Source organism: Schistocerca cancellata, chromosome 1, assembly GCF_023864275.1.
Source record: "Schistocerca cancellata isolate TAMUIC-IGC-003103 chromosome 1, iqSchCanc2.1, whole genome shotgun sequence".
Lineage (NCBI taxonomy): Eukaryota > Metazoa > Arthropoda > Insecta > Orthoptera > Acrididae > Schistocerca > Schistocerca cancellata.
The window spans coordinates 454,446,340-454,473,040 of NC_064626.1; the positions used below are offsets into that span (position 1 = coordinate 454,446,340).

Genomic DNA, 26,701 nt, shown 5'->3' on the forward strand with positions numbered 1-26,701 from the left:
TGTCCATCTTGACTGCTCTGATGGTGCTTTCCAAAATAACACATTATTATCCATACAGAATTATTTGACTGGGGTGATGATAGTTCTTTGTATACACTAAAGTAGGGATTCTCTTTCACATCTTGTTCTATCCTGAAGGCTAGAGTCCGAATGTTATTGTTCATGTAGCTAAATCCCAAAAAAAATACGGCAAAAATCACTCCTGGTCCTTCAGTTCGTTTATTACTCAAACCTAATCGAAATCGTAATAAAGCATCAGGAACTATTCTGCGATCTTTGTATATAGCCTAATTAATTTTTATATGATATTTTTGTAAAAACACAGCTCAACACGTGAGTCTTTGATGAAGTAACATACTTTGTATCAAAAATGACAATTCTTGATGGCACGTCTAGATAATAATCTGTGATCACCATACTAGGTCTGGAATTTTTTAATACTACACATTATTGCTAGAAGTTCATTTTCTGTGGTTGTGTAATCATTTTATGCTTTGTTAAACTTATGCTAGCAAAGGCTATTGTTTTGCTTTCCCCCACTTCAGGATTTCAGTCCCCTTGGAATAATTTTACCACAATTCTGTACTCTGATACATCTGTGGCCAGCTTAAATGGCTCATTCATTACAGGACAACTGAGAATAGGGGCATCTACCAGCGCTTTTTTAATATATCTGTAAATGCTTCTGCTGCACTCTCATCCCATGACTACACAGACCATTGCTTTAAAAGATGTAGTAACCACGGCTCATTGAATACTTGTCCCTGAACATATCAGTGTTAGAGTCCCAGTAATCCTAAAAACAAAGGTAATTGTTTTAGATTTTGAGATTCTAGACACTCCTACGTGGCTCTTATTCTGTGTGGGTCAGCTTTCATGATCGTAACCCCAACTAAATGTCCCAAAAATTTTAATTCCTCTCTTGAATAATGTGATTACATCAATTTTATGGTTATTCCCATTTTATTCAACTTTTGCAAAGTTTTTGGGAGTAAATGACATTGATCTTCCCAAGTATTTGATACTAGAAAAATGTCATCTACATAAATAATGAGTTCTTGTAACAGATCTTTACCTAATGCTTCATCGAGCACCCTCTGGGAATTGACACTGAACTGTTTAACCCAAATGGTATTATTCTAAATTGGTAAGATTTTCCATCAAATAAAAATGTGGTATATTTTGTAGAGTCATAATGTAGCTTCACTTGCCAATAACCTCTGTTAGATCCATGGAGGTGAAATATTTGGCATGGTGGAATTTGGTTAATAATTCCTCTTTAGTAATGGGTCTGTATCTTTTGGTTTCTGTATTTTTATTTAATGTACGAGCATCAAACACCAAATGAACCACTCCTGTAGCCTTTTTCACTATAAGTAATGGATTATTAAGCTTAAATTTCGTTTGATGACTTGGTTATTTATGATTTAGTTGATATCCTTTTGAACTGCTGCTCTCAAACTTACAGGGTATGGTTTACAGAAGAAGGGACTTGAATCCTTTATCTTAAATTTTAAAATAAATAAATGTTGTGTGACTAGGGCCTCCCACCAGGTAGACCGTTCGCCAGGTGCAAGTCTTTCGATTTGACACCACTTCGGTGACTTGCGTGTTGATGGGGATGAAATTATGATGATTAGGACAACACAACACCCAGTCCCCGAGTGGAGAAAATCTCCGACCCAGCCGGGAATCGAACCCGGGCCCTTAGGATTGACATTCTGTTGTGCTGACCACTCAGCTACTGGGGGCAGACATTTAAAAAATAATTTCCTATGATGACTGGTTTGTCAGAAAAAATATTTCTATATTTAGTCAATATTTTATGTAACTCTTCCTTTTGCTCTGCAGATAACAATGGTGATTCATAAGCTCTCTTAAATATCTGCCTTTCAGTAGTTATAGTGCATCATTTGCCATTTTGCCTTGCGAAAATAACCAAGCAGTCGAAATTAAATGTATTTTTGAGTTTAAGATAAGGGTTGAATTTATCTCAGCAACTGAATTAAATGACCTCCATTGAATTACAAAATAATGTCTTGATATCAAAATTTACAACTACTTTATACTTTAACAACCAGTCCATACCAACTAATGTAGATAAATTAATATTCGACACTATAAATAAAGTTTGCCAAAATTCATGTTCTCCTATGGTGATAGGTATTCTCATTTCCTGCTTCAAAGCCTTACCTTTGGTTCCAGTAATATTTACTAAATGTACTCCTACAACTGGTAACATTGAAAATACAGACTTTGTTTTTGTAGTATACACTAGTCCTTGAGAAATTAAAGATACTTCACTACCTGAATCAGTATAAATACCTACTGGTTTCCAAAAAATTGTTCTGATCATTACAGGGTGTATACGTGGACAAGGAAAAAAATTCCCGGGTGAAAACACGCGTTTTCCGTGTTAAGTGACAGTATATTATACCTTATCAATCCTTTGAATGGTTACGGTTTTATACAAGGGGGTAGAATTTCCCGGCACTTTAGAAAACGAAACTCATGGGAAAAGGCATGTTTTGGAAATATCTTTGATGTGCAGCGAACATGAACGCTGCGTATTTTTGTATTGCGAAAGTATACATTGGAATTCCACCAAACACCGCATGTTACTTTCCGAATCATTGAAATCGAGATTGTGATGCGCGTTTGTAAGCCAGTCATAGATCATGTCACATGATCTCGCCAGCCGATGGCAGCGGATATTCAGAGCATAGGACGCGTGATGTAGTCAGCCAACAGCAACATCACTTTTAAGCAGCACGAACACACAAACAGGGAAAGTTAATAGTTTTAATTAATATACATAATGTTGCTCCAATAAAAGCAAAGCTGTCACATATAATATTGGTCCCTAAGGTTAATAAGCAAGAGAGGCTAAGCTTTCGCATATAATGTTGACCTTTTTTCCGCGTGTTACACTTAGGATATGTCACACAAATGTGCCAGTAAAATTTTTAATAATGACATAAATGTCTGATCTTCAGGGTTCGAAATTCTTCTAAATGGCTCGTTATCAAAGAGTTGACTTTTAAATGAGAATCAAACGCTATGTGATTTAATAAATTCATGGTACATTCTTGCACATAGTTCAGCTTATGTAAAAGGATATTTACTGTGAAAGTAACGCTTTTCAAACCACCATTCGCAATATTTTCCCGCGACCTGTTAGAAACAGGTTCATTTCAGCAGTTGCCAGAGAGCGCAAGTAACAGGCTACACCGCGCTTGCGCGGCTATCATGGCGTAGGAAGCCCGTATCTACGTACGTGTAAAATATTAAAAGATTATACATTATGTCATAAAAGAAACAAGACATCAGAGAATACTCCACGAGCATCGGAATTTCGTGAAACATACTAAAATGTGCACATTTAAAGTGCACATTCGTATGTCCAGATTACCAATGAAGTAGATCTCGACTTGATATTAATCTTATCAGTGTGGTTTTCGGGATGTAAATTATCTTGGAGCACGAGTAGTGTATTATATCATGTTTGATTCTTTATTATGGCAAAATGCCATGTGTGCTAGAAGATGAAAACGGGCACTTTTCAAGTGCAGCGAACAGTTGAAACTAGCCAGTATTGTGGAATTAAATATTTCGTTTCAAATACATTGACTGGCTCTGTGGAAAAGTTTATAAAAGTCAAATTTCTTTAGCAAACACAAAAATAACTTCATTGGTCCGCAAGGTGATTAATGATTGACTAGTGGAAATCAAATAAAATCTGAAACTAATGACATATTTTAGCTTTCCGTAATTATGTGAACGCATTTTAATTCACTTGATAGCTCCCGGACACATATCCGTTTTGTTTTATTTTGACATGAGAGTAAACTAGGGGAAACAGCAAAATCACTAAATGTAAACAAGGGCCATGTGGAGACTACAACTCTGACTGCTCTGTGCACCAGCCCCGGATCTACGATATTTGCGAACCGGATCAATACTAAAAACATCGAATTTTCAACAATATGTTCATCTTGTAGCGCATATCTTTCTGAAAATTCTGAAACATGAAACGTATGTGTTCAGGGAAATGTTAAGACATATGATTTGGTTGGTTGGTTGGTTGTTTGGGGAAGGAGACCAGACAGCGTGGTCATCGGTCTCATCGGATTAGGGAAGGATGGGGAAGGAAGTCGGTCGTGCCCTTTCAGAGGAACCATCCCGGCATTTGCCTGGAGTGATTTAGGGAAATCACGGAAAACCTAAATCAGGATGGCCGGACGCGGGATTGAACCGTCGTCCTTCCGAATGCGAGTCCAGTGTCTAACCACTGCGCCACCTCGCTCGTTATGATTTGGTCTTAAGTGTGCCAAAGTGCAGTGCCACGCCTCTTCATAAAGCATTATTCTACCGCACATCACAGTATTTCGCTCGGAGGAATTGAAACGTGTATATTTTGTAATGGATGCCATCAAACTATATTCAGGACGGGGGAAATTTAAATGTCCTGTGGTGCCTCTCCTGCTCACAGTCGGCCGGTTTGACAACCTGCCCGTCTTAAAAAAATCTCGCAATTAATAGCGGATGGGATTATTTGTAATCGGGAGAACAAGAACTCTTCAGAAAATTTGCACTCTTTATTGCCTATTAGCTAATAACTTCCTGTTTTGTGGGTTATAAAATTAAATTTAGGATACATAAAACCAACTAAGAAAAGAGACAAAGAAGAAAGTACACAATTCTTCACTCCTTAGCTACTAGCATTTTTTTCTCTCTGATCTTGCTACAGTTTTACATGGCGTTCTTCCCTTTCTGCGAAAGAATCTATTACTGTCATCAAAGTTCGTCAAACGTTTTGCTACATGAAAAATCGAAATGTCGTTATCTAGTACTGAAAAAGCTGTTAACACAAATAATACCCAAGACTGGTGTGGATTCTCAACCTGATTACGTCTATTTTGTCACTGTCTGTTACCGGTACATAAAACAAAGTAGGCCTTTCTAATATTGCAGTAATTTTGTAACACATGCCGAATAAACGACACTGTTTTGGCACAAATGGCCATTTTTATAACACGACAGAATATAATTCACGAAGTACCAATATCAAATGTCTATTAGGCCTACTACAAGCAAAAAGCTTTATATTAGGAAATAGTTTCACATTTAATTCATACGCACCAGTTTCTCAAGCATGAGATCGAAAAGTAGTATTACAAAATTTTTATATAAATTTGGAATCGTCTTATTCTTCCATAATTTGTGTAATGTCCCCGTTTGCCGGGCAGAGTGGCCGAGCGGTTCTAAGCGCTACAGTCTGGAACCGCGCGACCGCTACGGTCGCAGGTTTGAATCCGGCCTCGGGCATGGATGTGTGTGATGTCCTTAGGTTAGTTAGGTTTAAGAAATTCTAAGTTCTAGTGGACTGATGGCTTCAGCAGTTAAGTCTCATAGTGCTCAGATCCCCCCCCTTTTTTTTGCCGTTTCTTCTCCTTCCTCGTTTTAACAAACAATCTTGTCATCACCAACTCCGTAGCTACTCGATCCATTGTCAAAATTTGTTCGCCGATTAACTTCACTAACCCTGCCAGAATCACAGGTTTAGTTATCCCGCGATTATTTTCCGGTTAGGTGCTATTACGTGTTCGTACAACACGTTTTCCGCGTTACTTCCAAAATAGAACTTAAGCGGCTGCTAGCTGGAGACTGCACAACTGGTCCTTACATCGGTCCAAAAATTTTCTGTCAAAATTTCATTTACTTGGATGCACCGAGAAGATAATACGCAATCTTTCTCACCTGTTATTCTTGTCAGTCGTTTATTTCCATTCTGGTAGTCTGAAGTTATAGATTTCGCTAGTAATTATAACAATGCTGATCACTCGCGAAACCCAATCGATTACATAATCAGAAAGCTATTGGCATTCATCCGTTCGGTTTTACTCCGCTCAGCTCGTGTAGCCACGTCCCCTTTTGTCTGTGGAAAGTTTATATCTAGATGCGACGAGGATTCTCCTGACAGAGACATCACGCGTTCAAAAATCAATTTATGATTCATTCAAAAATAAACTTAAAATGTGTTCAAAAACTAACAGGGAAGCGTTTCAAAATCATACGAATAATCGATAGACCAATGTACGCTGCATGCTAGGCGCTTTGTGAAACAAGTTTTTCTTTTTCTCAAGAATATGAATTTGGCGCCCCCTTTTCCGGGTAGCATCTAGCTGCTTCTGCAACTGCTTACACAGCCAACAGCCACATTCCTGTAGCCACAAGTGGGAGAATCTACTGCTCAAACTCGACTCAACTAAGCATGCACATGAGCCCGCTCATAACTGCTAAAACCATGGAGGTAAAAATAACCTCCATGGCTAAAACGAAGCTAATGTAAACAGTTGTGACTTCACGCACATCGGAGGTAATTTGTCGTTATAAAGCATTGCATAGTCTTCCTAAAGCGTTTGACACATTTTGCCATTGGCAGACGCTTGGATGATATGTGTCATTGTTGCATATGGCGCATTTCCTTTGCAATTTAAGTAATTTTCGTTTTTTTTCTCTCGTTTATGTTTTATTGTTGAAGTGTTATTCTGCAGTAGCGGGATACAGTAATATCCTTTGTTAGAGTATCTGTTTTTACAAGTCAAAATTACAAAAATTTAACTGAAAACTAAAACAATGAAAAATTCCAGGAATTCTAAAAAATTCCCGGGTTTTTCCCGGATCGTATACACCCTGTATTATGATTTTGTGTTGAATATCCCCCATTTCTCTTTCATCCTCTTCTAATATCCATTCTCTTGTAGGTATCTTATGGGTAAAGGAAACTACCTTTCCTATGTATGGGCCTAACAGCTGTTCATTATGTACTGGACTGTGACCTGTTCCAGAACATTCTCCATAACTATCATAGGGTAATGTGTTGTTTCCTCTATTCTTCTTTGATTTCCCTGTGTTTTGTTGTTTTCAATACTAGCCCCCAATTTAGGGGCAAACACTAGTGAAGATATATTAGCGTTTTGACACACTTTATTATATTGAAGGTAGGGAATGTTTTGCCCATTCGTAGATGTATCCTTATTTCTGCTTTTTCTTCATACTTGGCAAAGATTAGTATTTTCCTTCTTAACGAACTTGTGTGGGAATCTTTTATTATCCATGCTATTAGTTCTCCTGATATTCTCTGGCATATGTTAATTGCTTTTAATCCCTCAACAAAAGTTAACAAAACATTTATCATCATCCAACCTCTATACCACACTTCCTTTTGTACTTCATATGGTACTCTTTGTACCAATATTTTGACTAAATAGGACTTCTCTATTGGTTTATCTAAATATTTAGAACAAGTCCCGTGCAATTCTGTATACTTCTTAAAACTTCCCCAAGAGTTATTATAGTATTTTGGGCCTAATAACTCAGCCAATTTCTCTTGTGTGCTAGTAGACCAATATTTTCCCAAAATTTACCATAAAATCTTCACAAGATGAAAAATCCTCAGAATGAGTAGTAACCCATTCTGCTGCATCATCTATCAAATAGCTCAAGGAAAAATCTTTATTTTTGCTATCCTCCCAGGTTTTTGGTAAATATCTAGAAAATTCTCTTGAAAAATAGGTGGGGTCAACTTCTCTATCAGGTATGAATTTTGGAAATTGCTTTGATAAATTCATATTACTTCCCAGCTGTAACTCCTCTAATAAATTACTCAATACCCGCTGTTATTTACACCTGCCTTCTCATGGATTTACTGCTTAGCACTCTCAATAGCCTCCCATAGTTTCCTTAGTTCTTTTCATGTTCTTCAGCATCTCCCTTAGAGTATTAGTATTAAGTGATTCTACTTTCTCTTGTACAGTAGAAAATTCATATAATCTTTCTTCCAAATTAGATATCATTTCAGCTGTGTTAACTTTTTCTCTAAATTTTTTGCATTGTTCTAAAACAGTTACACATTTTTTCACCTCTGAGGCTTGCTCTTTAATCTAGTTGAGCTCTCTAATGGCAATTCTTTGAATTGCTCTTTTGTGTCCTCGCGAACTGAATCGCATTGGTTCTTGATCTCATCCCTCAGCTCCTGTGGCAACTGTGGGAAAGTACTTGCAGTGTTAGTTAATTTAGCTACTATTTCCTGTATGATGTGTTTTGTTATGTCTAATTTTAGTTCTTTTATTTTATCTGCCTTGACAGAAAGTTCATTCCATTTAAACACCAGTGTCAGATTGTTCCATCCTAGTGGCAGACATTTTCTTATTTGTTGATTATACTTTGTCAAATGATTTCTTGAAATTAGAACTCATTTCATCAGACATTTGTTGTAATAAACCTGTAACCATTCTGGAGCCTCTGCAGTCATTTTTCTTGTAGAGGCTGGCACACAAAACAAAATATTCTCATAGGTAACCTCTATTATTCTAATAGATGGTTAGTGCACAGTTTTCTTGAACATGATAACACTGCGTCACTGTCTAGATGAAAAGTTTTCAAAGAGTATTTCTGTATTTTCGGAAGAGCACACCTTTTCCGATTAACTGCACGCTCTCGACGTGTAGCCAATGCAGCGTGTGTGTGTGTGGCGATGATTTGCTCCATCTGGCACAGCTGATGACGAACACAGTGATAGATGAAATTCACTGTGTGGTGTAGCAGCACCCTTGCAGGGTTGCTCAGCTGCTACTGCGTCTCCACAGATTTCAGGATTTGGAATTTTCTTCTCCGAACCCGCCGAAAAATTCTTCTCCTCCAGACCCACGGAGATATTACCCTGTCATACTTAAAACATTATTTTATTCACTTGTTGGTGTTGTTTACTTGAAACATAAATTTAATTCAAGTTACTGTAATAATACGTGTATCATAATTGTACAAGTACGGTTTGTCTTCAGATTTCATGAATTGTTCCGATATCTCCTTTCGCTTTCTTCAGAACGGTTCATTACTTAGTCTTACATCCGTTCTCTTGTAGTTTTGTTTAATCCTTGTGGCTCATAGAAATGCCTTATCACTCATTGAATTTAAGATTTTGTAAATTTATAGTTCTTTATTTTCTTTGTTTTTCTCCAATGCTCCGTGTCCTGTACACTGGGAGCCAAATGAAGTGTTTTTTCTTGTTGATTTAGGATTTTACGTAGCTGCTGGGTCGCTCCTTGCAGTTGACGTTGAGTCAGAATGCACTAATGGCCATTAAAATTGCTACACCATGAAGATGACATGCTACAGATGCGAAATTTAACCGCCAGGAAGAAGATGCTGTGATATGCAAATGATTAGCTTTTCAGAGCATTCACACAAAGTTGGCGCCGGTGGTGACACCTACAACGTACTGACATGAGGAAAGTTTCTCATAAACAAATAGCAGTTGACCGGCGTTGCCTGGTGAAACGTTGTTGTGATGCCTCGTGTAAGGAGGAGAAATGTGTACCATCACGTTTCCGACTTTGATAAAAATCGGATTGTAGCTTATCGCAATTGTGGTTTATCATATCGCGACATTGCTACTCGCGTTAGTCGAGATCCAATGACTGTTAGCAGAATACTGAATCGGTGGGTTCAGGAGGGTAATACAGAACGCCGTGCTGGATCCCAACGGCCTCGTATCACTAGCAGTTGAGATGACAGGCATCTTATCTGCACGGCTGTAATGGATCGTGCAGCCACGTCTCGATCCCTGAGTCAACAGATGGGGACGTTTGCAAGACAACAACCATCTGCACAAACAGTTCGATGACGTTCGCAGCAGCATGGACTATCAGCTTTGGAGACCACGGCTGCAGTTACCCTTGACGCTGCATCACAGACAGGAGCGCCTGCGATGGTGTACTCAACGATGAACCTGGGTGCACTAATGGCAAAACGTCATTTTTTCGGATGAATCCAGGTTCTGTTTACAGCATCATGATGGTCGCCTCCATATTTGGTGACATTGCGGTGAATGCACATTGGAAGCATGCATTCGTCATTGCCATACTGGTGTATCACCTGGCGTGATGGTGTGGGGTGCCATTGGTTACACATCTTGGTCACTTCTTGTTCGCATTGACGGCACTTTGAACAGTGGATGTTAGATTTCAGATGTGTTACGACCCGTGGCTCTACCCTTCATTCGATCCCTGCGAAACCCTACATTTCAGCAGGATAACGCACGACTGCATGTTGCAGGTCCTGCACAGGCCTTTCTGGATTAAGAAAATGTTTGACTGATGCTCTGGCCAGTACATTCTCCAGATCTCTCACCAACTGAAAACATCTGGTCAATGGTGGCCAAGCAACTGGCTCGTCACAATACGCCAGTCACTACTCTTGATGAACTGTGGTATCATGTTGAAGCTGCATGGGCAGCTGTACCTGTACATGCCATCCAAGCTCTGTTTGACTCAATGCCCAGGCATATCAAGGCCCTTATTATGGCCAGAGGTGGTGGTTTTGAGTACTGATTTCTCAAGATCTATGCACCCAAACTGCGTGAAAATGTAATCACATGTCAGTTCTAGTATAATATATTTGTCTAATGAATACCCGTTTATCATCTGCATTTCTTCTTGGTGTAGCAATTTCAATGGCCAGTAGTGTACTTAGTGAGCTCTGTCACCTGACATAATATCTGACATATTACATTTTTTTCCCTCCCAATCCTGTGCCATACTTGATTTTTGTAAAGTAGAGGGCCTGCTAATCAGTGGCTCTGGAATCCCATGTACAGCCAAGGAAAGGCTTGATTTCTTAATGTTCTGCAGCTGTTATTGGATCAAAAGAAGGTAACTTATACTCATATCACGAAAAGGCACGTCCACTGCTTTCCTTTTACAAATATATATGTCCGTGACTGGGTGTACAGACCATTGGGGTGACTCGTGAATTAGAGCGGTACATGACTTTTCATACTACGTACATCTCAACATGATATCCAAGATAACAATATATTTCATTTGTCACAAAAGAATGTTGTCTTTTGTTTTCATTCTTGGACGTGGTTGTTCCTTGAAAGTCAAGCTACATAAAAGGCCCCACCCAGAGCAAGTGAAGCTGCTTACATGTTGTCGTACCTGGTTGCTTTCTCGTATTTCACGCCTCCCATTTAATGTCTGAACATACAAAAACAAACACCCATATGTTCTGTGACCTTCTCCTTACTTATTACTTTGCCTAAACCTTTTCACTGATGGGAGGTTAAAAACTTGTCTTTCTTCCTTCCATGTTAAGAAATGCATTTGAATTTATAATGTGTAAATATGTAGTGAGTGAGATTCAGAACAGGAATAAAGTCACAATTTTAATTGCCAATAAAAAGTATACAAGCTACAGAAAAGAAAGGGAGAACAAGTTTTCCATCAGTTAACTATTGCGTCCCTGAGTAAGATGCTGACTACCTTCCTCTTCCACATGTAATCATACTGCACCTTCTTTTTATGTGTCTCTTCTTTAGTACTGATTAAAATCGACTTTGGAGCTGCAAGGTGTTGGAAATATTGTATCCCTTGAGTAAAATGCTGACTGCCTTCCTCTTCATTACATTGTCATACTGCAGCTTCTTACTTGTTTGTTATTTAGTACCAACTAAAGAAGACTTTGGAGATGGATGCTGATAGTCATTAATGGCTTTATTTCCCAGGTACTAACAAGGGAAAGATCTTACTCAATACAGACAATAATTTATGAATTACAGACTAAAATATTTTATTACATATTATGTACTCAAGTCATATAATGCCTTTCTTTGATAACAAAATGTTAATTATCATTTTCTTTTCACAAAAAATAACATGGGAAACTAATTAAATATTACATCAATATGTAATGATGTTCTTGGGAGTGTGACAGCATGAGAGTAAGTACATATATCAAAATAGCAAAACCTCACCAGTCTTACATTTAATGCTTACTAACAACTAACAGTATGTGTGTGTTGGTGATGTTTGTATGTCTTTTCAGTATCCAGTGCCCAGTTGAAGTAATATGTCCCTAAGCTTTTTGAATCAAGAATAAACTAGCCTGATTTCAAAATCTGTAATGTTTTATCTGCTTTTTTCCTTGATTTCTGCAATACAGAGAGGATAACAGTCGAGGCTAAAAGATGATTCTTCAAAGTTTGGCAGTACACAAAGACACTAATGCAGGCTGAGAAACTCTATGCAATTCCACAAACAAATTTTACCAAGGTTGAATCCATTTACAAGCAAATAACTATCTGACAGATGCCACTTCATAGACATTTGAGACATAAAAGTGCGAGATGGCACAGTGGTTAGCACACTGGACTCACATCCAAGAGGACAATGTTCAAACCTTTGTCTGGCCATCCTAATTTAGGTTTCCCATGATTTCCCTAAATCGCTTCAGGCAAATGTTGGGATGGTTTCTTTGAGAGAGCATAGCCGTCTTCCTTCCCCATCTTTCCCTAAGCTTATGGGACCGATTACCTTGCTGTTTGGTCCCCTCCACCAAATCAACCAACCAACTAAAAATTGTAATATTCTTCAGAAGTATTATATTAAATAGGGAGCATCTTATTTAGGAACTAGAGAGTTAAATGTTGACACATTAAATGGAAAAATTATAGATGCTGCAGCATGAGGAGAAAACCAGGAGGAGGAAGTAATACGCATTAGCAGATGAGCTTCAAACTCTAATCGGGCTAATAAAGTATTGTATGCAAGAAGGTAGTAAATTTGGTTGATAATTTATACATAGAAATAAATTAGAGTGAAATGATGTAACTGTTCTGATGGAGTAAATAAAAATAAAACAAAATGATGATCTGAGTGAGGTGACAAAATTAAAATGGGTGGACAGGTGGAGCATGTGCTCTCCTTTTGGGTATATGTCAAGTTGCTGTTGGTTAGGTAATAGCAATAACTGTGTCCAGTGCCTATAAATAATCAGGCAGTAATATTCTTTTTGTCTGAATGGATTACTTTTCTAGTCTGAGAAGACCTAGTGATTAACAAAGGATGCAATTAGTTACCATTTTGTCCAACTTTCTTGTTCGGTAGGCTGCCAAGCACTGAATCCATAGAAGCTGGCAGATTGTGTGACCAGTATTTGGAGTTTGGGCAATGTCAATGTCAGCTGCACTAAGTAGGCCCTATAGCACAGTAAGCTCTTTGTCTACCAAACAGAATACTTCTCTGCTTTGTGCATACCCTTCTGTTAGTGATCAATGAGAGGTGGACAAATAGTAACAAGTTAATTATGCATTCTATGTTTCACCAGCACTGTGTATTGCAGTGATGTGGAATGTATCAGGCAGCAAAATAAATTTTAGTCAACAGTAGCAGACTGCTAGTTATTTACAGTCGAGCTCACATAAATTTAGTTATAAAATCAGTTTTTTGTGTTAAGTATTTAATTATTTTTCATTATATAAACCAGATGTTTGAATAAAAATTCTTTTATAGAATAGTAGTTTGTTGCTCATAAGAGACTTTTCTTTAGATTCTTTCATATTAAACTTGGCTATCCATTAAGCATTGTATATGATTATGTAGGTGATCCAAATTTGTGTTTGCAACTTTATTATTTGCCCATTTCTGAGCTAACAGTATACAGTAAACACCTATATCATAGACAAAGTTGATCCCTTCAGTCTTAAACCGTTTGTGATTCTTGCTAGCTTTTATAATTTTGAAATTATCAACAAGTCCAGGGGATGACTTTTTGTGACACAGGGACTTCTTCCAAAGGCTTACAATAGGAACAAAATTGTGAGTAAAAGGGAAAAATAATGGTACAACCTAAGAAAATGTGAAAGTAATATCTCCCCTATACACTTTTCTGAATGACTGAAATTCACAGAGCAGACTGTAGATGCTCTAGAGATTAAACAACAGCATAACCCCATGAGATGCTACACTGTATCCCAGCAGGTTACTTTTATTGCAATCTCTGTCTGTTGAGTTTCCCTCACTTTTTGTGTCAGTTCACCAACTGAATGGTAATGTAATGATAGAGCTTTGAGTAATATCTGGACATGAACTGAGAATGTTCCAATAAGCAGTTCTTCTCATCAAGAAATCATCATCTTGATGGTGACAAACAACTTTCTTGATTCAACCTATTAACTTACGGAGCAGTAATATTTACACCCTACTGCATGTATGGTCATTTTATCTACAGTTGCTGTAGCTGAAATTTTCATTTTGTACTGTTACCTGTAGGCCATCTTTCATGTACTACCATTATTGCAAGTGGCTCTATCAGCAACATTATGAAAAACAACATCCCTGTATGGAGGTGGGGGAGTTTCCAATCCACTATTATCCCACAAGCAGGTTGACTCTTCCTGCATAGGTTCAAGTGCTGAAGTCTGTGATAATCGGTGTTGGGATGTGATACTGCTCTGCATTAACCTACATTGGCAACATTTAATTTTTCTCAGCAGTATTACCGTTATTGAAATTACAATTCCGATTTGTAAACCGATAAGGAAGGCCCAAAATGATGGTATTTCCTCAAAGACCTGAATATTGAGAAAATAATTGCTTTTCTTTGTGGTGGAATTTTCACATTCACAAATTTTATTAGAATCGACAACACCCTCATTATGTTCAATAGTCCAAAAGTTCCTAAGGTCTTCGATTGCATCATCAGTTGTGTCTTCCACAGCTGACACAATTTTCTGCAATTTATCTTTAGTGTGAAGTATCTTTTGCTTCTCATCACTTCTGCAAACTGCTGTATGCTTTATCATTTGCATTGTAAACCACTGTTGAAGACTATTTGTCTCTTCATTACATCTCAGCGGATTTCTGAAACAAACAAGGACTCAACGTCAGCATGCACACACACACACACACACACACACACACACACACACACAGAGAGAGAGAGAGAGAGAGAGAGAGAGAGAGAGAGAGAGAAAGAGACTGCATTTTCTTACCCTGAAATGTCAACTAATTCCAAATTATGTAGCTGGTGGAATACATTCTCATTCAGAACAGAGAGCTGATTATTCTTCAAACTTAAAATCTGGAGATTTTCCATATTAGAAAGAGCATTCACTGCAATGCTCTCTATGTCACAATAACTCAAGTCAAGAACCTGGAAAAATAAAGTGATTAATTAGTATCATTGTATTAAAATCATTTTTACTATATAGCAAAGATTAAAATTATGGGGTTGGAAAATGGCAGCCAAAACACACTAAGGCCAGTTGAAATGACTCTTCTTATTGAAATAATATATGGTGATGTAAATTTACATCTATACTCTGCGAACCACTTTGAGGTGCGGCCAGAAGGTACATCCGACTTTTATCACTTATTAGGACTTTTTCCATTCCATTCACATATGGAGTGTAGGAAGAATGTATGTTTAAATGCCTTTGTTCATGTTGTAATTAATCTAATCTTGTCCTTGATAGGAGCAACATGTTTGGGGGTAGTTGTAATATGTTCCTAGAGTCATCATAATTTAAAGCTGGTTCCTGAAACTTCGTTAGTAGATTTTCTCGGGACTATCTTGAAGAGTCTGCCATTACAGTTCTTTCATCATCTCTGTGTGACACTCTCCTGTAAATCTGACAAACTTGTGACCATTTGTGTTGCCCTTCTCTGTATACATTCAATATCCCCTGCTTGTCATATATGGCACGGGTCCCACACTCTTGAGCAATATTATAGGATGGTTCACACAAGTGATGTATCAGCAATCTCTTTTGTAGACTGATTGCATTTCCCTAGTATTTTGTCAATATACTGAAGTGTGCTACCTGCTTTACACACAACTGATCCTATGTGATCAATCACTTTCATGTCCATGCTACTGTTACACTCAGGTATGAGCTTACAGAGTGCAGCTCACTGATATTATTTTCATAGGACACTATTTTTTTTTTTTTTTTTTTTTGTTATGTGAGTTGGTGAAATGATAAAATGAATAGGAACAGATATGTGTATGGAACACTGTTTGATCTGGAGTTGTGGGGCGGGCAAGGAAAAAAATTCCAGTTTCTTCTAGATTTCCTGGATAAAAATACACTTTTTCCTGGATGAAAAGACAATTTTACCGTGTCAAGTGATAGTATGGTTTTCCTCGCAACTCAATCGCATGAATGGTAAAGTTTTTATACACTGGTGCAGAACTCCTGGTACTTTATGAATCGAAACCTAGGGGGGATAAAAAGCATTTTGAGAAGATCTTTGATGCACAGCAACATGTACACTGCATTTTTCGTATTATGGAAGTATAAATATGAATTCCACCAAACACAGCTCGTACAGTTTCCAAAGCACTAAAATTGAGATGGCGATAAAAATCGTTCCACAGTGAACTTTAATAACTGCATTCTTAGTAATGAGAATCCTTACGCGCCCGCATACACAACCTTCCACATAGAATTGATTATAATTACTTTATTACTAGATCTGTGTCGTTTACCAGCCATGACTGGACAGACTGCATCAAGATTAATTAGATATATAATTTAAAAAATATTCACAAAATTAAGACATTTATACTTAATAGAAACAATATTTGTTTGTCCATTCACTTTGGTCACTATTAAAGAATTCACCAATGGAGTACAATGGGCGTTCTTTCAGGTCCTGTGCTACTCTCCTTCTGAATGTTCCTAGTGGCAGGGATTGCACTTCTTAAGGCAGTGAATTGAACATCTTTAGGGCAACCACTGGAAAGCTGTCTTGCGTTCCCGTCAGTCGACACCTGGGTATTTTGATGGTCCTCTTGTTACGGGTATTGTGATTGTGTATATTTTGCCTCATGCTGAAGATCAGGACATTCCTCAAACTGGGGAACTATCAAGAATGGGGTTCCACAAGGGTCGGTCTTGGGTCCTTTGTTGTTCTTAATATATATTAATGACTTGCCATTCTATATTCATGAAGAGGCAAAGTTAGTTCTCTTTGCTGATGATACAAGTATAGTAATCACACCTGACAAACAAGAATTAAATGATGAAATTGTCAATAATGTCTTTCAGAAAATTACTACGTGGTTCCTTGTAAACGGACTCTCACTGAATTTTGATAAGACACAGTACATACAGTTCCGTACAGTAAATGGTATGACGCCATTAATAAATATAGACCTTAATCAGAAGCATGTAGCTAAGGTAGAATATTCAAAATTTTTAGGTGTGTCCATTGATGAGAGATTAAATTGGAAGAAACACATTGATGATCTGCTGAAACGTTTGAGTTCAGCTACTTATGCAATAAGGGTCATTGCAAATTTTTGTGATAAACATCTTAGTAAATTAGCTTACTACGTCTATTTTCACTCATTGCTTGCTTGCTTGCATAACGAATATTTTTCCTATTGTATAACAGAAAGCAAATGAAAGCCCAGTGATGATGCTGAAACCTCAACGAAACGTTTCTGGGTGATAGCACAAAAAGAAACAATCGTGTTTTGCTCAAGGCAGACCCCTTCCAAAAGATCAGTTTATTTGTAAAGCAAACACAGGCGGAAGAGCTTCAATCTCACGACAATACACACACTATTTTGTCAGTAATCATGATTAGCTTCATTCTTTCTTTAAATACTAACAATGTTTAATGTTCCGTCTTTTGAGCGACAACGATTTGTTTGGTTAATCAAACGAATTTTTGCATTACTTACATTAGGCACCCACAGTGATCGAATACATTTAAGGCATTTTCAAGTTTTAAAAATTTGTGACCGTAAAGATATCAGAAACAGATCGTTTAATGTGTTACTAAAAACTAATTTTCTTTCATTGTGCAATCTGCTACGGCTTTATAGTATGTGTACTTAATTGAATGAAATATGTTTTATGATGAAACTGGCATTGTTACGAGGTCAAAGATGGCAGCTACTGCCTACAGCTGCAGGTGTAGTCACACAAATAAGGTCATAAGCAGCAGTAACTGGTACTTTACTTCACAACATGAAATCCACACCATCGTCTTCGCTGTCCTACGTAGATGAATCAGACTCAGCAAGATTTTTGACGAATGTTTCCATAAACTTGTCCCTGCAAAGTTTCCATAAACGTGTCCCTGCAAAGTTCGCTGTTGTAACCTTCATCTTGCAGTTTTCCCGCGTGTCTTACGCAAGCTGCCCATGGAGATGTAGAGATGCTGCCTATTGCCTCATGTGTAAGTCTTATAACATCTGCAATTTTGAATGTATTGTTCTTTTCCGCAATATATGCTTTCACCTCAGACCATACCAGATCCGCTGGGTTGTAATGGCAATGATATGGGGGTAATCTAACGATTCGTCTATCTCATAAGCTCCGTATGCAGACTTGTGTTGATTAAAAGAACTAGCAGTTCTGTTCTGGTATGCGACGAGTTATGAAGTACGGTATTTCGTTAGATGACAGCCATGCAATAATGTCTGCCTTTTTGGACTTCGTATTTGGAGCTTTCTTCACTTGCATTGAGTGGACACTCGCATTGTCCATGACCATAACTAAAGACGCAGTAATATGTGGCAATAATTGTTGTGTAAACCACCTTTTGAAGATGCTGTACGTCATTTCAGAGTGGTAATCTTCAGAATTCTTAGCTTTTGACACCTTAAAAATCAGCTTACCCTGTGGAATATAGCCAGTATCTGTCTGCTGATCTGACATGAAGCACTATAATTCGTTACCCTTACCAAGAGGAACTTTTAATCCACCATACTCGTCACTCACTTTCCAGCACATAGTCCTTGTTCTGATTAACGAAAGTTTCATCTAAGTAATAAATTCAAGATGTGCCAGCTTCTCTGATCTCCTGCATTGTTCTCAAAAACAGAGTCCTTGCAGCTACAATATTGCTTCATTCCAGTAATGATTTCCTACCATCGTTCGTTTTCTGACACGTGAACCCCATGTCTTTCAGTATCCTCAAAATGGTCCATTTGCTTCCGTTAAAATTTTCAGCTTCTTTCATACGAGAAACTAGTTTCTCTGCTGTTGGATACTCGCTTTCAGCATACGTGCTGAACACTATGTGCCGCAAAACGTTTTTCATGAAATCGTTTAATTCACCCACTTCTTTTTTGGATAGTGTTGCCCCCTGGTGATTTGAAAACAGCTGAGCCGCAGGCTTGGATAAACTTGTTATCTTCGCTGGATATTCTCTGAAGGGACCTCAAACCAACACCACAGGCTTCAGCTGTCTGCTCCTGGCATTTGGCAAGGATGTGACCCGCACCTTGTGCCAGCGTGGGTTCAGCGGAAGATTGTCTCTTAAAAGTGTTGGTACACACAGAACACTATTCCTCTTGCCTGTTTGTGTAGCACTTGGTGTGATTGCTTACCATCACTCATAATGAACACTATGAAGGTAGTCATCCCTCAGCACGCAAATGTGCTAGTTAAATTTTAAATAATGTCATGAATGTGTGGTTTTCTGGGCGCAAAATTATGTTAAGTGGCTGCTCCTCAAAGTGTTATGACAGTGTGATTTAATAAATTCATCACACATGTCATAGGTAACACAATTCATCTTGTGTAAAAGGAAATTTACATTCGAAGTACTGCTTTTCAAACCACCATTTGCAATATCGTGAACTATCAGAAATTAAACTGTTGTGACGTCACACCCAAATGAAAGTACTTTGTTGTTATGAAGTATTGAACAGTCTTTTTACTAAAGCCTTTGACCCATTTTGCTGTAGGCAGACGTTTGTGTGAGCACTGTGTTTCGTTGTTGGAAATGGAGCATTTTTTTTTCAACTTAAGTTCTATTTTGGTGTTTTTCTCTCATTTGTTTTATTGTTGCAGTATTATTCTGCAATAGCTGGCTAAAGTAAAATTCTTTTTTAGAGTATCATTCTTACCAGCCAAAATTACAAAAATTTAACTGAAAATTAAAACAATGAAAAATTCCCAGAGTTCTAAAAAATTCCCAGGCTTATCCTACATAGTTGTTCCAGGGCGTATAACCCTGAAAAACTATGACTTGGCTTAAAGAAGCAGAAAAAAGGGATAGTACTGGGAAACCCCAAGTTGAGAAAGGCTTTATGGGAGCAACCTGTGATCATCAGCCCCACCATTCTGGGTATATTGAAAATGCAGGAGAAAACCATTCAGTTTGAAATCTTAAAGAGAGTAAAAAAACAAAACAAAAAAAAAATGTGGTGTAGGAAAGTCATAAGATGAAGTTGTTGGATGTGAGGTGTTCAAAAGTTTGATCATCAGCACCTTATGAAATGTCAATTTGCTTGGGGAGGTGCAAATGTCATTCCCACAGGAAGAGTTGCTTATAATGCATGAAAGGTCACCTATAAATTATAAAATAAACTGTCATAATGGTGCATTAAACTACGACACTGAAAATCGATAAATAAAAATGCCAAGCTGTCCGGCTAAGCTGTCCATTCACGGGATGCTGACCTCCCCCTCCTCAGCACTTTTGTGATGAGGTCCAACAGTTCACAAAATATGAAAACCTGTGCTTCACTGGTATCGGTGTCAGTGAGGATGGTGGCAGATGTCCAGTCTAACTGAGGATTGCCCTTATGTCTGTATATAAAATTCACATAGCCAAAACATACTGAACCAAAAGTGGCACATGACAATCTTTACAGAGTGGTGGGTCCTCCTGCTGCAGGAGGAACCCAGGTGTTAGTGGGCAATACCCTATGTGCAATCTGGTGAGCAGCACTTCCTTCCATCGTTGTGGATAGCACAAAGTCTGCCATGTCTACACAGTTGATTTGAGTAACTGCAGTTTGTTGTTCACCACTTCCAGCTATTCAGTTTCCCACTGATGCATGATTCTTCTGTCAGTCATTGAGATGGCACTGTGCAAGGAAATGGCACTTTGATGCACAACACCATCCCCCTACACACATTTGGCTTGGCAGTTCCTTCTACCCCGACATGTCCAGATACTCAGAAAATGGCCACCTCCTTGACTCAGTGTGAGGGAGAAGTTCTGGTTGGTTACACGAAACAACACCCATTTAGCAGTAGTTCATTTATTCACCTAAATACATGCAAGGCTCACAAAGAACTGAACGTGGCGGAACAGCCCAAAGACAATGCTCAGAGTCCAAAGACGATGCTCAGCATCCAAAGACAAACACATATTGATGCTATGCTGGTGTCGACCTCATCGGTGCTACATGCTGGAAAGCACCCAGGAGGGATCGAAAAGGAGCCGAGGGGGGGTGAAGTGTGCTTGTGTACTTTGCAGCGTTGGCACACGACGCAGGAGTGTGCCCATTGCTGGTAGTCCTTGTTGATATTTCTCCACACAAAGCACTCCGCTACAAAGCAGGCGGATGCACAAACACCGGCGTGGGCTAAATTATGCAATGGATTGAAGACAGCTCGTTGGAGCATGGTTGGGATGAGGGGTTGTAACGTGCCCGTACTGTCGTCGCACCAGATCTCACCACAAATGCCAGGGAAGGTGGTGTGGATGAAGTGTAGTGAAAAAGTAGAGTCTGAAATCAGGTTTTGTGTTTCCTCGTCGGTGGGTTGGAGGTTAGGCAGTTCAGAGAGGTCTAACAGGGAATGGATGGCGTTGACTTGTGAAAGGAAATCAGGAACTATATTGTCAGCACCCTTTACGTGTCTGACTTTGGTGGTGAACTGAGATATGAAGTCCATGTATCTGAAGCGGCGAGGAGGCGGGTCAGCTGGCAGGTTTGTAATGGCCGCAACCTGGGGTTTGTGGACCATTAAAACATAGAATGGACGTCCCTCAACGTCAGTCTTAAAACACTTGATTGCTTCGTAGACCGCGAGCAACTCCCTGTGAAAAGCGGAATATTTCCGTTGTGCATTAGTGAGCTAGCGCGAGAAGAACTGCAGAGGAAAAGTTTGGCTGTCGATTGTCTGGCTAAGGACAGTGCCGATGGCAGTATCACTCTCATCTGTGGTGATGAAAAGCTGCACATTGGGATGAGGATGCGCGATGGTGCAGGCCTCGGTAAGATGATTTTTGAGGGCAGTGAAAGAGTCATAGCAGGGATCCATGGAACGGGCCGAGATCCAGAAGTGTTGGTGCCTGCTAAGGCATCCGTCACTGGAGCCTTAATCTCCGCAGCCCGAGGTAGATGTCGCCGATAATAATTAACTGTCCCCAGAAAGCACTGGAGCTCTTTGAATGACGAAGGTCTGGGTAGGTTTATTATTGTTTCTACTTTCTCAGGGGGCGATGAAATGCCGTCGGCAGAGACCCGAAAACCAAGAAAAGTGACAGCGGGTTGATGTAGCTGCAATTTGTCCTGGTTGGTCTCGATGCCTCCTGCCGTCAGTGTTCATAACAGTTTGCACATGTCAAATGTTGTCCTTGACAGAGGAGCTGAACACAAGAATGTCATCAAGATATGCAAAGCAGAATTTTAGGCCGAATAGCACTTCATTGATGAAGCGTTGCCAGGTCTGGGTTGCGTTTTTCAGACCGAAGGGCATGAATCGAAACTGAAATAACCCGATCAGGGTGGTGATTGCTGTCTTCTCGATGTCTTCAGGTGCCATGGGGATTTGGTGGTAGGCCCCTTTGCAATCAATGACAGAGAACGTGGTCCCAACTGCGAGAGAACTGTTAAAGTTGGCAATGTTGGGTATGGGGTAGGTGTCCATAATTGTTCGTGCGTTTAGTCGACGGTAGTCTCCGCACATGCGCCAGAACCCGTCTTTCTTGGGTGTCATATGTATGGGAATAGACCAGCTACTGGCAGAGGGTTCAATGATGCCGGAGCTTAGTAGTTCATAAATCTGATTTTTAAGGTCGGAGAGGGGCTCGGGACAAAGTCGACGTGGTTTACTGGAGATCGAGCGACTTGACTTGAGGCGAAGCTTGTGAACCGTGCCATTGGTGAAGACAGAAATGTTGCCGGCGGTGCGGGAGGTGGTTTGTTTGCAATGTGTGGCAGGCGGGACAGGTGAGGTGTGGTCATGGTGTTCGGAGCCACTCGGGGGGTCCGACGGGAGCCGAGGCTGCAAAGTGTCCCAGGAGTCAATGCGACACGCTGGCCGCCAGCCCGAAGCAGTGGCACAGTGGTCGGGTGAGCTCGGTAGAGTTCGTGAGCCATTAGTAAGTCCATTGTCCGAGGGCGCGGCCTGTGGCAGCACGGTTGTGGGTGAAGTTGCATAGTTTGAGGTGCTGTCCACGAGGGGCAGTGTAGGAACCGTCAGTTCGGGAACAAGTGACGCTCATAGCGCATGCGCACTTGTGTCCAGCCGAGCGTCAAACACTGCCATGTCAGGAGGGTGTGGCCCTGCGGAGCTGTCAGTACACGTTATAGCAGTCATAGATAGCACAGTTGCGAGGGATAGCGGGAGGTACAGATGGAGGCTAGATTGCTGGGATTGCAAGCAGATTCGGCGCACTTACTGACCTTGCTTTGTCCTTGCTGTAGAGTCTGTAATTCCTTTGCTGCATTGGAGAGCTGGAGCTGTGTTTCATGGAGCCGGAGGGAGAGCTCTAAGTTTTCCTTGCATAGGCGAGCAACGTGTTCAAGCTCGACAAGGCACTTGTGCGTGATTTCTTGTAACGTCATCGACAGAGATGAGCGTGTACGGATGAGATGAGCCCGGACCAATGTGTCACGTGCGGGGGGGGGGGGGGGGTTGCTCGACGGAGCACAGTGGTCAGTGGTGTTTCGCACTAGGTCTGGTGAAAGTTTGTGGTGTCGCAAGAAGTCAATGCCTAGTACAGGTTCGTCAATTTCGCACACCAAGGAAGTCCACACGGGTTTGCAGTTTGCGGAGAGTGAGACAACATGGGAAGTTGAACCCGGGCATTGTAGTTTAGTTGAATTCACGGCTTGCAGTGAAGTATGATGAGGGCGGATGTTCGACGACACTAAGGCTGTAGGCAGCAGCGAAACATCGGCACCCGTGTCCACTAGGAAAAGGTATCCCAACGAAATGTCTATAATGTAAAGAAGTTGTCCGCAACAATTATCAGGTCATTACCGGACGGAATGGAGCACTGGGTGGGGGGGGTGCCTGTCATGTTGTGCTCAGTAGGCGGCACCTGGACCTACCTGTGATTGGCATGTGGGAAGTAGCAGGGTGGTCTGCAGTTCCGTGCCGCCTCACCAAACCGTGTGTGGAAGTAACAGTAAGGGTAGTGCAGTTGCATTTCCTGCGGAAAGTTTGTTGTCATTGGCGGTGGCCGCAGCAGGTTCGGTTGCAGGAGGAGGAATGACTGTGGGCGGAGCTGGTGACGTCCCAGTTGCTTGTTTACTGCTTCCCAGAGTGAGCGGGACGGTCGGCACAGTACGGCCCCGGCCGCAGGGCGATGAGCCTGAACCTGAGACTTGTCAAGTAGGCAGTGGCTGGCAAAATAGAGCAGTGATGCATCGTGTAGCTTGTCAGCAATTGTCATTCTTTGCTCGACAGGTTCAGGAGACCTTTGAGCCAGAGCAAAGCGGATGTGAGGAGATAGTTTATCTGACCAGATGGCGAAGAGAGCTGTGTCAGAGAATAGATTGGCGCTGACCAGGGCACGTAGCCGTCTCCAGAGCTGGGAAGGTTTGTTGTTGCCTAGTTGCTCGACGTGGAGCACTTGCTGTATTGCTGCCTCAGTTGAGCGTGCAAGCCAACATAGAACTGTCTTTTTGGTTAGACTGTACCAGGTAGATGAGTTCGGGGTGTCGACCAGCTCAGCAATCAAGTCCTCCTGGTCGTGCAGGTGGGTGATGAGGCACTGAAACCTGGTTGACTCGTCGAGTTTGTAATGGTCAAAAACTTCGTCCACAATTTTGAACCGGGTTGTAGCTCTGTTGGGATTAAATGGTGGCAGCGTCGGTAAGCGTTGTAGAATGTTCGGAAGAACAGGTTGAGTTGAGTTTGTCGTGGCACTGCCTGAATCGAGCTGTTGTTGCAGTAGTATTCCAGGAGAGTGAGCCTCCAGAGGATGTGGCAACGACGGCTGTTCGGGTGGTAACGTGAAGGTGACACATTGTGGTTGAGCGCGATCCATTGCGACGCGGAAGGCTGACGCGGGTGAGACACCATAATGTGTTGATTGCGGTTGCGGAAGCTCAATGTGTTGCAGGTGTGATCGGATTGATGCGTGGTGGAAGACCAATGCGGATGAGGCACCGAGATATGACGAGAACAGTAGCGGAACCTCGACTGGAGACGGCGCGGGGGCGACAGGTGAGAAAAATTTCAAAGTTTGAGAACGCGTGTTAGTCCCCAGAAAGCTTGACGTATGGCCAGAGCCGGGGCCACATGTGTTGCAGGGAGGCTGCAGAGGTGCAGGCTGTCCAGAAGCCCAGTGTGGGAAATTATGTCAAACATGGGATGGGGTGTGTGAATGTTAACTGTTCATAGTCACTCCATTCAAAACGGTGTGCGTATAAGGTAAACGCCGTGGCACAAAACACTGAGGTGTAGTGGTGGGACGGAGGTGGGGGTCAGGCACAGATAACAAGTAATTGTTCCTGTTGCAGTACGAGGTATCGAAGTAGGAAGGCATGTGCTGATGCTGAACCGAGGCAGGCGCGGGCATGGTGAGATGCTGAGGAGGTTGACCTATGGACGAAGCAGTTCTGGCAATGTGGAAGGTATCCACGTGGTACTGCACGGATTTCGGTGTGGCAAATCGTTGTCCTGGCAGTAGTAGGTTGTGCGACGAAGCATTTACAGAAATCAGCATTGGTCCCACATTGCACGGAGATCCGTAAGAGGTAATTGCACACTCGATGAGGGAGGGCACATGTGGCGGGAACAAAGGCGTTTGATAGCCAGAGTCATGCACACTCCTAACCTCACTTATTGTTGCAGGTTCGAAAACGTCCAGCGAAATCGGTAGAATCATCAAGTAAGAGGCATTGTGTTGTAGTCCTGGCGGGTGTACATCGCCCGCAACATGATGCATGTTGACCACAAAATCCGGCATTAGGCGCTAGGCCAAAGTCATTGTTTGAATGCTGTGTCAATGTAATACACGTGAAAATAACCGACGCGGAGGTTGCGGTCACAGTAAAACGGCAAAATCAGAAGATGTTACAACTCGGGGTCACCAGTGAGAGAGAAGTTCGGGTTGGTTACACCAAACAACAGCCATTTTAGCAGTAGTTCATTTATTCACCTAAACACATGCAAGGCTCACAAAGAACTGAACATGGCAGAACAGCCCAAAGACAATGCTCAGAGTCCAAAGACGAACTTATATCAATGCTGGTGTCGACCTCATCGGCTCCACAAGTGTTTTTTCTGCCATAAGGTGGTGTTCATCATGAATGATCTCAATCAACAGGTCTACTGGTTAGATGGAGTGTACTGCTTGCAGCCCACAAAATGAGTCAGAACAGTCAAGAAGCTTTGTATTGTGAATCCTTTGAATCCACTCCAGTGCCAACATAATGTCATATAATTCTGGTTCTGTAGTGCTTGCAGCCCACAAAATGAGTCAGAACAGTCAAGAAGCTTTGTATTGTGAAGCCTTTGAATCCACTCCAGTGCCATCATAATGTCATATAATTCTGCTTCATAATTTTCCAAGTGTTCTGGAGGATGTACATGGAAAACCCTATTAGCGAAAACAGCGCAAACTGAGTGCATTCCCTTGCTGGCAACCATCCATACACACCACGATAAAACCATTAAGCATATTTGAAACTGAAGAACTTGTGATATGGAGTGAAAGTTACCTTGTATTGCACAAAGCTTAAAATAACATAATCTGGAGTACAAGTTTCCTTGTTCTACATCAAGCTTAAAGACACTTTGGACTTCTGAAGACATCAAGGCAAGAGTTTGTTCCAACCCTGGCTGTAGATTCAGAGTCCTAATATATCCAGATCTGTAAGAGAGTTAGTGGCATGTTACCTGAATGACTCCGTAGCATAC

The 26,701-nt window shown here is 40.8% G+C and overlaps 1 protein-coding gene across 3 annotated transcripts in view; it reads right to left on the minus strand.

Moving 5' to 3' along the window:
• Positions 1-11,769: 11,769 nt before the first annotated feature.
• The window catches only part of LOC126176908 (uncharacterized), a 37,444-nt gene continuing 22,512 nt past the window's right edge, over positions 11,770-26,701 (minus strand). For 2 of the 3 annotated variants that reach the window (XM_049924115.1, XM_049924104.1), the window contains 2 exons: positions 14,837-14,997; positions 11,770-14,705 (listed from right to left, as the gene is read on the minus strand). In XM_049924115.1, the coding sequence (XP_049780072.1) occupies positions 14,123-14,705; positions 14,837-14,997 (744 nt within the window). In that variant the 3' untranslated portion in view covers positions 11,770-14,122. The remainder of the gene's footprint in view (positions 14,706-14,836; positions 14,998-26,701) is intronic. The other variant, XM_049924106.1, reaches the window with a different exon arrangement.